Source organism: Hyaena hyaena, unplaced genomic scaffold, assembly GCF_003009895.1.
Source record: "Hyaena hyaena isolate Hyena2069 unplaced genomic scaffold, ASM300989v1 scaffold_18, whole genome shotgun sequence".
NCBI classification, from domain to species: Eukaryota; Metazoa; Chordata; class Mammalia; order Carnivora; family Hyaenidae; genus Hyaena; species Hyaena hyaena.
Genome location: NW_024080649.1, coordinates 6,586,233 through 6,598,564, shown reverse-complemented (window position 1 = coordinate 6,598,564; position 12,332 = coordinate 6,586,233). Strand labels below are relative to the sequence as shown.

Genomic DNA, 12,332 nt, shown 5'->3' with positions numbered 1-12,332 from the left:
ATTACAGTGTCCTGATTTCACACAAGAAGCAAAGAAATGCAACAGAATCTGCCCTAACAGCCCTGAAGTCCCTGAATGCAATAGGATCACATTGCATTAAATATGATCCAGGAAATATAACTAGGGGCTTCCAAAAACTTGCCATCTATCTTAGACATCCAATATTATACTTGAACTCCATTCCTGTGCAGTAAGACAAGAAAAAAGAGAGGGAAAAGAATAAATAGGGAGAACAAACTGCCATTATTCACATATTTTAGGACTGTCCACCTAGAAAATCCTAAAGACTCTGTGAATAATTTTTTAATTAATAAGATATAGTAATACTGATGGTTACCAAATCAATATATACAAGTCAAGTGCATTTCTACATACAGCAATAACCAGAAAAATTAATTTTCAAGACATTAATTACAATAGTAACAAAAAATAAAGTACCTAGGAATAAATCTAACAATATATACTTAAGATATTCAAGGGGCAAATCAGAAAACTTTGTTGAAAGATATTAACAAAGATCTAAATAAATGGAGAAGCAGGCTATGTCCTTGAGAAGGATGACTCAATGTAATAAAATTGTCAATTTTCTTCCAACTGATCTATCTAATTTCAATGCTCTGCTAATCAAAATGCCGTCACGTAGAATTTGGTGGAATTTACAGGTTGATTATAAAATTTAAATGTAAAATCAAGGGGCCAATAATAACCAAGACATTCTTAAAAAAATAAATTGGAGTGATTTGCTCTTTGATATATTAAGATCTATTATAAAGCTATTATAATTAAGTTAATGTGGTATTGGGGCAGAAGGTACAAAATTATCAAGGAAACAACACAGAACTCAGAATAAATGTACACATATATGTGAATTTAATTTATGACAGAGCAGGTCAAGAATATCAGCAAGGGAATATGGATTGGAATGCACAGAGCCAAAGCAACTGGACATCCACATGGGACCTAAGGTAGACTGAATAATGGCCCCCAAAGATGGTCCATGTCCTAATTCCTGTAAATATCACCTTATATGGTAAAAGAGTGAATATTACCTTATATGGCAAAATAAGTGATTAAGAATTTTGAGATGGGGAGATTATCCTAGATGATCTTTATTACTGTAGCCTAAAAACTGTCTTGAAATCAGGTAGTAGTAGCCTTTGTTCTTTTCCAAAGTCATTTTGGCTATTCTAGGTTCTTTGCATTTCCATATGAATTTTAGAATCAGCCCATCAATTTCTACACACACACACACACACACACACACACACACACACGCAGCTAGAATTTCTATTTGGATTGTATTGAATCTAGAGACAGACTTGAAGAAGAAATGGCATCTTAATGATATTGAATTTACCAACATATTAACAAGGTATAGCTTTCCATTTATTTAGGTCTTTAATTTCTCTCAGCAATGTTTTATAATTTTCAGTGTACAGGTCTTACACATCTCTTGTCAAATTTATGTGTAAGTATTTAGGATTTCTTTATGCTATTTTAAGTGATATTGCTTTTTTAAATTTCAATTTCCCATTGTTCACTGTATAGAAATACAATTGATTCTCTCTATATAGATCTTGTATCCTGGAACCTTACTACACACTTACTCTTTAGCCTTAATTTAAAACAGATATTCTCTAGCACAATCTCCACAGATTTTGATTCAATGAAACATAGATGAAACCCAAGAATCTACATTTTTAATGAACAGCCAGAGTAAATCTATGCAGATTCTCTAGGGATGTTACCCCCAGAAACATGAACCTTGTTAGCTCTGTTAACTTCTGACAACATGGCAGCTGACTCAGTCCATTCCTCCAATTCAAATACAAAAAGAGAGAGAGAGAGAAGCTTATTAAAAATATGGCAAGCATGTGTTTTTAATACTTATCCAAGCTCAAAAGGAAGAAAGGAAAATACCAGATGACAGAAATGAAAAGGGAACTTGGAGATTTATAAAGCTCATATAGACCTTATGGTCTGGGGTGTCCATTTTAAGACCCTCACAAAAACAGGACATTTGTCTTTATTCCTACCTGGGAATAAGAAACTGAACTTAGATCCTTGCATAAATGCAGGACCTTGGAAGGGATATCTTTTTCTGGAAAGAAAATAAGAAAAATTGGTGTAGGAAAGCAGTGATGAAAATTGTCCTCTATCTAGATCTTTCAATAGAGGAAAGAGGCTCCTATGAGAAATTGAAGTTTCTGGTACAGACAAGGGATCCAAGTTTACCCTGTATGATAGGTGAAAGAATCAGAAGCTAAGAACACAAAAGGTGTAGGATCCTGAAAAACTGCCATGAAGGAATACTTCCATGATTCCAAGACACCCATGCTGTCTTAATCTGTTTGGGTTTCTTTATAACAAAAATGCCAGAGACAGGGTGGCTTAAACAGCAAACATTTATATTTCCTTGTCCTGGATGCTAGGAGGTCCAAGATCAAGGTGCCAGCAGATTCAATGTATGATGAGAGCTCACTTCCCAGTTCACAGGTGCCATCTTCTTACTGTGTCCTCACATGGGTAAAGGGGTGAGGGAGTACCCTGGGGTCTTCCTTATAAGGACACTAATCCCATTCATGAGGGCTCTGCCCTCATGACTTAATCATCTCCAAAGGTCCCACCTCCAAATACTATCACATTGAGGATTAAGTTTCAACATATAAATTGTAGAAGACCACAAATATTCAGTCCACAGCACATGCTAAAGATGGGCTCACAATGCAAACATTCCAAACCATCCCAAGAAACAATCCAGTAGGAGGAAAGTCAGTGTTTAGCACAAACATGCAAATTAGTATCCCAAGAGTTTGAGATAATAAAAAACTGTTAAAGAAACTCTAACTTCTCATTCTTAAAATCTTTCAAGAGGTAAATAAGGAAATAGAAACCAAGTTTATGAAATTAAAAACTGAGTAAATGAATACCAAAAAGTAGAAATAGCTATACAACAAGTCAATTGACAGAAAGATCTTAGAAAATACCCAGAATATGTCAAAGAGAAACAAAGAAATAAAAAATGTAAAGAAGTTAGAAGATATGGTGAGTCCATGGGAAAGACATATATCTAAAAAAATTCCAGAAGGAGAAAACTGAGATAATGAGATGAAACAACACTGAAGAGATAAGTGCTGAGGAATTCCAGAACTGATGAAAGATTCTTAAACTGAAGAAGCAGGTCAAGTACCCAAGTAGGATAAACAAAGGCAAATCCATAACAATGAAGCTTCAGAACACCAAAGCATGAAGAAATTCTTCTATCAATCAGATACAAAAGATGGTAACTTAAAAAATTGACAATTAAGCTGAAGTAGATTTCCCACAGTAACCATATGGTCCCTTGTCCATATATGGATGAAGCAAGCAGCCTCATGGAGAGGCCATGAATAGGGGTTCCAACAGACAGAACCTGGCTAGGTCCCTGCCAACAGCCAGGAGTAACTGCCAGACATGTAGGTGGAAGAGCTGTAAAATGATACTAGCTTTCACCTTCAGGCCTGTCCAGCTGTCCCCAGGGAGAGCCAAGAGGAGCTGTCCTTGCTTAATCAGGACCAATCTGCAGATCTGTGAGCAAAATAAATGGCTGCTGGTTGTTTTTTAAGCCACTATATTAGGATGGTTTGTTATGCACAAAAGATAAAAGGGACAAAGTGGCTTAAATAAATTAGGGCTTTTATTTTGCTCACATATCAAGGACATTGAGAGATATGGATTTGCGGGAGGGGAGGGTCTGGGGGATGAGGGTATGCTGCTGTTGCTGCTCCCGATGATGATGACTGGTAAGGATGAAAAGAAATAATATTGATTCAATAGCTACATTCTCTTTAAGTTCTAGAACCATACAATGGTACTTCTTGTAGCTTTTAAATAAGTTTTAACACATCGTGGGGCTAGTTCTCTCACATTATTCTTGTTTTTCTAAGTTTTCTAAGCAATTCTAGTTCATTTATTTCCTCTATAACAACTGTGGAATCAACTTAATTTTTTAAAAAATCTTGATATTACCATTGAGATCATGTTACATTTACAAGGATAACCGATTTATAAAGTTGATCTTCCTTTTCAAAACTATCAACATACCTTTCCCTTTGTTCAAGTTTTCCTCAATCTGAGTATGGATACATACTTAAAAATTTTCCCCTATATTCCTTATGTTTGAAATATTTGATAATTGAACATATAACTTTAAATTAATTAATGTAGTTGATCAAGAATATAATTTCTCATTCATAGAACTAAGAAACTCCATATTATTATGAGGTTGCAGTCTGATGAGTTTTGAAGAAGAAAATACCTACAAATATGTAGAGCATTATTTATTACTCTGAAAACTCAAAAGCATTTTCAGTAATTGGAGTGATTTAGCTTTCTCTCTCCTAAGTGTCCATTCTATATGAGATAAATATCAAAAGCTCTAAATTGCGCTAAAAATTCAGACATTAGGATGGGCAGAAGGAAAATGGACATGGTAGGTACATTTTAATTGGGTCCTTAAAGGAAGCAGGTACATCTGGCATCATTTCCACCATGCTGCTTTCTCGCATTTGACTCTGAAGCACCCACTAACGATGTTATCTAGCAATATATTTCACAGTTTAAATCAGAAAGTGTTGCTTCCTTTGAAGCTCCCATATGGTGATCCAAACCAAATATGTGTGGCTTCCCGTTGAGTTTTTTTTTTTTTAAAGGTAATCTCTTAATGATTAGATTAGGATTTTCCACATTACATTGGAAAGTTAAGATAGCTAAAAAGTCAGTTTCAAGCCATAGATCAGAGACCATCAGCAAGTCTTTATCAGTATCTAACATACAGTTTAACTATTTTTAAGAAAATCTGAAAATTTAAGTGAAGAAAAAAATTCAGTTTCAGATAAACTGAAAAGATTTCAGTGATATTGTATTTCCTACATTCAGATCTAAGCAGGTCACTCCCTTGCTTAGGGCCCTTCTGTGATTCCCCACTGCAGTCAGGAGGAATTCTAAGTTTCATGGTCTGGCTTTGAATAAGGGCAGCCCTCCCTGAGCTACCTCCTCCTTCAGCCTCCTCTATGCCCTCATCTCTCCCCTCCCAGTCTCTCTGTCTTTCTAGTAGCCACATGTCAAAAATTTGCAATTCTTTGCCATTTCATGTTCTTGCCATGTATTTTCACGAAGTGTTTACCTCCCTGACATGCCCAGCACCCCCCCCAAACACATACCCTTTTTTAAATTTACCTAACAAATACTTTAGAAGGGTCACTTTCCATGAAGAGCCTTCCCTAAAAACCACAGACTGAGCTGTGTGCCCTGTACCCTCATCTATTATGCATTCATTCACTGTATAGCACTGCAATATAATTGCTCATTTGCTAGTTTCTTCCACTCACTTCTAATGCTTTCTGAGGGCAGAAGCTCTAGTTTTGTACATCTTTGTACTCGTGCTGCCCAGATTAAAAGCTTTCAGAAGAAAAAAAAGTTGCAGACGGAGATGTGGGTTAAATTTCATGCATCTCAAGAGGCCTCATTCAAGACCAATGATACTGGCTTTCCCTGCTATTTCTTGTCTCTGAGCATATATTCACAGGATGGAACACTACACAACAATGAAAATATAATAAAATTGGGGCTATGAGTAACAACATGGATGAGACAGACAGACACACAGATTGATTCCAATTATGTACCTTTCAAAAACAGGCAGTACCAATTTGAACTGTATGTGCACACACATCAGGGTAAAAACTACAAAGGAAAGCAATGAAATAATGACCATGAAGGACAGAAGTCTAAGATGCAAGATGGGTCTCACTGGACTAAAATCAAGGTGTTGGCAGAGCTGAATTTCCTTTTGGAGATTTTAGGGGAAACTCTATTTTCTTGCTAGAGACTGTCCACATTGCTTGGCTCTTTATCTTCAAAGCCAGAAATGTCTGGTTGAGTGGTTCTCTTATCACATCATTCTGACACTGAGCTGGTACTTCTGCCTCCCTCTTTGACATTAAAGGACCCTTGTGATTATCTACTGAGCCACTCACATAATTCAGATTCATCTCCCTGTGTTAAGGTCAGCTCATTAATAACCTAAACTCCATTTTCTGCCCTCATTTCCCTTTGCCAGGCAATGTAACACACCCATAGTAACACATTCACAGGTTCTGGGGATTTGGAGATGGACGTCTTTGGGAGGCTGTTACTCTGCTTACCAAGTATATTTTATGCACATTTGTGAATGTATGTCTTATTTCTGAGTGACAAAAGGTTAAAAATTAAATTATAGTATGTAAATAAAAAGGATTCCTATATGACCATGAAAGAATGACACTTTTTATTTAGTGTTCATGGAATAATCTGTAAGAAATACTTAATAAGCAGTGTCAAAACTATTGTGTAAAGTGTGCTATCATTTATGTAAAATGGCATGAGGGGGAAGCATATCCATACATATTTGCTTCTATATGCTCAAAAGCAAATACAAAATACAAAAGCAAAGCAAAATGAAACAAGGGAAGGGGCTTTTCTATCTGCCTAAAAAGCATTTCTTAGTGACCTAAAACCAGGAGGTTTTACCAACTCTTTGAAGATAATACTAAGGAATCATCACCAGCCCTTGAAAAAGCACACAGAATTACATGGAATTTGCAAGGAAGATAATATGGAATTACAATGTAAACAAAACCCTTCTCTGGCAATCATGTCTTTTAATAAACCACTATCAGAATAAAGAAGAATGTCATGCAGATGGAAAATTATACTATTCAGTTTATCCAGGATGTGAATTCTGTGGCAGAATTCAGAACTGCAAACACAACAATAGATGAACACAGCTAGTTATGTAATGTTTGGGAACCTCCTGGAGAGCAGCCAACCCCCTGGACCATGGCCAAACACGACGTCCCACGAGAGTCAAGGATGGGAGGGAGGTTCTACCACCTGTGGCCTGGGGGCCACTGGAGCATTTCCAGTCTATGTCTGAACACTGATGTACCAGCATTTCCTCCGGACCCATTAAGAAGTCTGGGGCAAATGATGCTGGTATGAAGTATAGAAATGGATTTATGTAGATCCTGAAACCCCTAGTCCATTCTGCATCCATTCTGGGGCAATCTTGAGAATCCTGTATTCGTGAGCAAGGGAAAGACCGGATCAAACCAGGATTCATTCATTCATTTCATTTACTTTTTTCATTTATTTGCCCATTTCATGTAATCAATATTTATTGAGTGGCTTTATCTTCCTGGTGCTAACAGCATACAACATAGAATATAATTTCAATACATAAATTTTTTAAATGAGCAAACCTATTTTGCTTAGACATGAATACATTGATAGTAAACTTATATGTGAAAACAAAAAAAAAATCACAATCATACAAGTTGAAGTGATGGTTAATTCCAGGGAGAATGGGGAAATATCATCAGGAAGGGACATATACAGCCAAGGGAGGGGGAGGGCACCACAGTCTCGGCTTAGGGAGCCTATCCTTCTCACTGTTCTTAGACTACTTGACTTCTTTATATACAGAGAAAAGTGGCTGTGTAGATATGGACTAAAAACATGGTAGGTAGAGCAGAATAGTGGGATTTTTGCGCTTGAAGCTACTAGCAACTGTGCACTCTTATTACTGTCTCTCTCATCATTTAATATTTTATTACTAAAATAACCAACACAGCTGGAAATCCTGGGAGACCTACACATTAAACAGCAGAAGTAAATAGCACTAATTACGCTAAAAATTAAACCCATTTTCTCATTCTTATATACAAATAGACAACCACAGATCAGAAGGCATTGGAAGGAACTCTATGACTGCCTGATATTTGCTACCTTGGAATTTTCTGACAAATAAATACTTCTCTTTGCATCTTTATTTAATAGCATTGGATGGCATTTAATGTCATTCATTACTCGTGTTTGATTAAAATCTGGTTCTTTGACAACAGATGATCAATCCTATAGGTTTAACACTGGACTGTTAAGACCTCAAGAAGAACAAAATGAAGTATATTGGAGGAAAGTATGTAAAAAATAATACAATTTCCCAGAGCTGAAGTAACACATGAGTAATCAGACTCAAATGACCCATAGAAAGCTGAGGAGGATAAATTAGAACCTCACCCTTAGACTTGGCTCAAGTACAAAAAGAAAAGCCTAGAAAATATTGAGAGAGATTTAATAGGCCACCTAGCAAGGAATGACTTCAGACTCCCAGACTTCTACCATAAAGTTGGCACAATGTCTTCAATATTCTGAGGAAAAAAAATTTTAACCTAAAAGTGTCAGCTAAACTATCAGGTGAGCATGGAGGCAGAATGAGACATTATCAGGCGTGCAGGGATCAAAGTTTCTCTTCTATATACCCTTTCTGTGGAAGCTACATGAGCAAAGTGAGAGTAAAAAAATATAATGGAAATTTTAAAAATTCCCTGGTAACAGCTTTGCAGGAGGTGGCTGATCTGACTTGGAATGAGAAGCTTGTGGGCTCTGAGAAAAATGTCTTCAAGGAAAAGAAGAGCATAGATTCTAAAATTAGATAGGATGGAAGAAATGAAGAATGAGAAACATCAGTGGGGGGGAGCCCCAAAAGCTGCACAAAAGAGTCAATTCAATGATGAAGTAAGCTACCATGAGGCATAATTCTGAGACCTGATGGACAGTGAAGAAAGAAAAACTACCTGCTACACACCATAGGGATATTCTTTGCATGATTAATATTCACCACCAGAGGTCAGAACATTCACCATCAGAGGATTAAAAAAATTTAATCCCAGGATAAACGTGGTCTTTCAGTGTACAGAATTTATGTAGATAAAATAGAGGACTTAAATATGGTAACCAATCATTTTAATACAAAAGTAGAACAACTCATTAAATTTGAGAGGGTAGAATGGTGGTGGGCAGGTTAGGGGTCCCAATGCCCATACATGTCAAAGAGAGACTGTACAGTTGATGGAACAAAAATATAGTTTTAAGTATATTATTTAAGGTTACAAATAAAACTCAAAAAAGAAAATAAAAATAATTGAGTTGCCAGGGGCTGAGGTGGAGGAATAAGATAGCCTGTAATGTGGCAGGAAGGAACTTTCTGGTGTGACAGATGGAGCTGTGGAGCCTTCTTGATAAAGAGGCTAGTCCCTCTGGTCTTCCACATTTTTCATGACTTTCAGACCTGGACTAGAGGGTCTCCCCTCCCCTCCCAGGGCCAGCCCCTCCTGCCCTCAGGTTTGGTGCCCCACCTCCCCAAGGGTGAGTGCAGGTATGATTCCAGGCCAGGGGTTGCTGAGTCTGGCCCTGGGGTGGGAGGTGTGTGTGGGGGGGTGGGAATTCCCAGAAGCAGCCTCTTGGTGGCAGTTATATGACTGTTGAGGTTGTCAAGGTTTGCAGAACTATACATAAAAAAAGGGTGAAATACACTGCATGTAAATTATTATTTTTAAAAGGAACATTTTTTTTAAAGTATATTCATTTATTTTGAGAGAGTAATTTAGGGACAGAGAGAGGGAAAGAGAGAATTCCAAGCAGGATCCACATTGTCAGTGCAGGAATGGTTGGAGGGCTTGAACCCACAAACTGTGAGATCATGACCTGAGCCAAAATCAAGAGCCAGGCACCCCATACTGAGCCACGCAGTGGCTTAACCACCTGAGCCATCCAGGCACCCCACACTGCATATAAATTATAACTCAGTAAGGCCAGCAAGGGGGCAATGAGATTATAAGTGAAGTAAATCCTCATCTTTCATAGGGGGAACTCAAAAGGTAATGTGTGATGTTGGTAAATCAACAAAACAGCAGTATAAGCATAGAATTAGTAAGGAAAATTACCACCACAAGAAACAGCCAAAAGTGCTTCGTCTTGAAAGTAACAATGGAGAAGTAGACTACTGTTTAGCTTTATAATCTTATAATCTACCTGTTTTACTTATTTATTGGCATCAGTATTTTTAAAGAGAATTCTGAGACACTTTAAAAATACAGAACACCTTCTGGAAGAGTATGAAGAGCCTCCATACTTCCTTTACCCAATAATCTCCTCTATAGCAAAGGATCCAGTCCAGGCTCACATGTTACATCCAGATCTCATGTCTCTTGAGTGTCACACAATCTGGAACAGTTCAGTCTTTCCTTGACTTTCATAAGCTAGATATTTTTGAAGATTACAAGATGCTAATTTTGTTTTGTTCTTCAATTTGGGTTAACCTAATTTTTCCCCATAATAAGTTCCATATTAGATATTTTGACCCTAATATCATTGAAGAGATGTTTGTTTTCATTGCATCCAAGTGAGCAGTCCATGAGGTTGATTTGCCATATTACTACTGGTATTAACTAAGATAACATCTCCCAATTTTCTTCATTGTAAAGTTATACTTCTCCTTTTTATAATTAATAAGCATTTTGAGGTAGGATATTTGAGACTATATAAAATCATGTTCTATACCCTGCTTTCACCCATTATTTTAGGATCCATTAAATCTTCAGAATGCTTTTTACCTGAATTTGTTATTACCATAATTGCTAAATGGTCAATTTTTATTTAGTGGATCCGTAGATTACTATTTAATCAATGGATTGTGATCTATTAGTTATCATTATTTATTTTTATTCTTAATTTGTTTCAGATTTGCTCAGTGGGAGTCCCTTTGCTGACTTCTGTATCACTTTGACATATCCCTGTCATACTTTCAACATTTCCTTAGTTTCCAGCAGGAAAGGAATGTTCCCAACTCATCTTCTTTCTCTGCCTCAGTCCTGGAAAAAGGCCCTCATAGCAGAGGGTAGGAGTCAGAAACCAAACTTTGGGTACTCAGTGTGCTCATTGCAGTTAGGGTTTTAAAGCTGCCAGGATTTTTAAATGGACACAGTTAGGAAATATGTATCTGTATGTACATAAACATATGTACATATTTATACATATATTTATTTCTATCTCTATGTATATCAACAACCATGAGTTCATAGTGATGGAACTCCAATTCTATTTCATTACCAAAACCTCATCTTAGCCTTTCTCCTTTCCATACATACATATCTGTCTATTTGCCTCCTTGAAGAGTGAAAAATACTGATTTTGTTATCCTCAATATATTTACTTTTTTGTTTAATTCCTCTACCTGTAAACAATCTTCCAAAGCTATCAGTTTACCACTCTATTTGTACATACTCCTTGTGGCTTCTAGCCACTGCCAGGCTGTCTTCCCATCCTCCCTGTCATGCATTATTTTGATTAAAATATCAAAAAGGAAAAATTTCAAAAGCCAAATACCATAAAAAGAATAAAAATCAAATTCTGAGGATTTGTGTCAAGTAATATTCTTATTGCTCTAAAAATAAAGGGTAAACCCAACTCGGTGGTTTCTCAACCCCCCTCCCTCACTACACCATAACTGTAATGTACTTCAAAGTTTGATCTGTTCTAGAAAGAAAAGAAGTCCACAGCTTGACTCTGTTATTTCCCTATTGATATCATGCACTTCCTATAATCCTAACACACACACACACACACACACACACACACACACACACCCTACTTGAGCTCTGGGCACTTGGTAACCTGAGTTTACCACACAGAGAAAGTCTTTACCTGAAATGTCACAGTAAACTGTCTGCTGATAGAGCTTGGCTTCCAGAGGATTAAAGTACACAATGATTTCAGCTGATGAGTTAGGCCAGACATCACCTTCCTGAAACCATGAAAGAATCATTAAAAAACAATGTAATGAAGGGAAGACACTGCTTTTTTTTTTTTTTAATATTTTTATTTATTTCTAGGAGAGAGAGAGAGAGACAGTGTGAACAGGGGAGGGTCAGAGAGAGAGGGAGACACAGACTCTGAAACAGGCTCCAGGCTCTGAGCTGGCAGTCAGCACAGAGCCCGACGCGGGGCCCGAACCCACGAACCGCGAGATCCTGACCTAAGCGAAAGTCGGACACTTAACCAACTAAGCCACCCAGGCGCCCCGACTAAGCCACCCAGGTGCAATGTTGCTATTATGTTATAACCTCGGAAAATTTGAAGAAAACATTTTTACAACAAATTAAAGAAAGACTATTTTACCCAACAGACAGTAAATTTATTCTTCTTGTTAAGAGGCAGTACCAGTTGGTACAGCCCCTTTGGAAAACAGTGTGGAGGTTCCTCAGGAAACTAACAATAGAACTCCCTTATGACCCAGCAATAGCACTGCTAGGAATTTACCCAAGGGATACAGAAATGCTGATGCATAGGAGCACATGTACCCCCAATGTTCATAGCAGCACTCTCCACAATAGCTAAAACATGGAAAGAGCCTAAGTGTCCATCAACAGATGAATGGATCAAGAAGATGTGGTTTATCTATACCATGGAATACT

At 37.2% G+C, this 12,332-nt stretch overlaps 1 protein-coding gene across 1 annotated transcript in view; it reads right to left on the bottom strand.

Moving 5' to 3' along the window:
• The window catches only part of HYDIN (HYDIN axonemal central pair apparatus protein), a 346,043-nt gene that overhangs the window by 238,968 nt on the left and 94,743 nt on the right, over positions 1-12,332 (bottom strand). Inside the window, exon 9 of the mRNA XM_039223564.1 lies at positions 11,563-11,662. Coding sequence (XP_039079495.1) covers positions 11,563-11,662 — 100 coding nt within the window. The remainder of the gene's footprint in view (positions 1-11,562; positions 11,663-12,332) is intronic.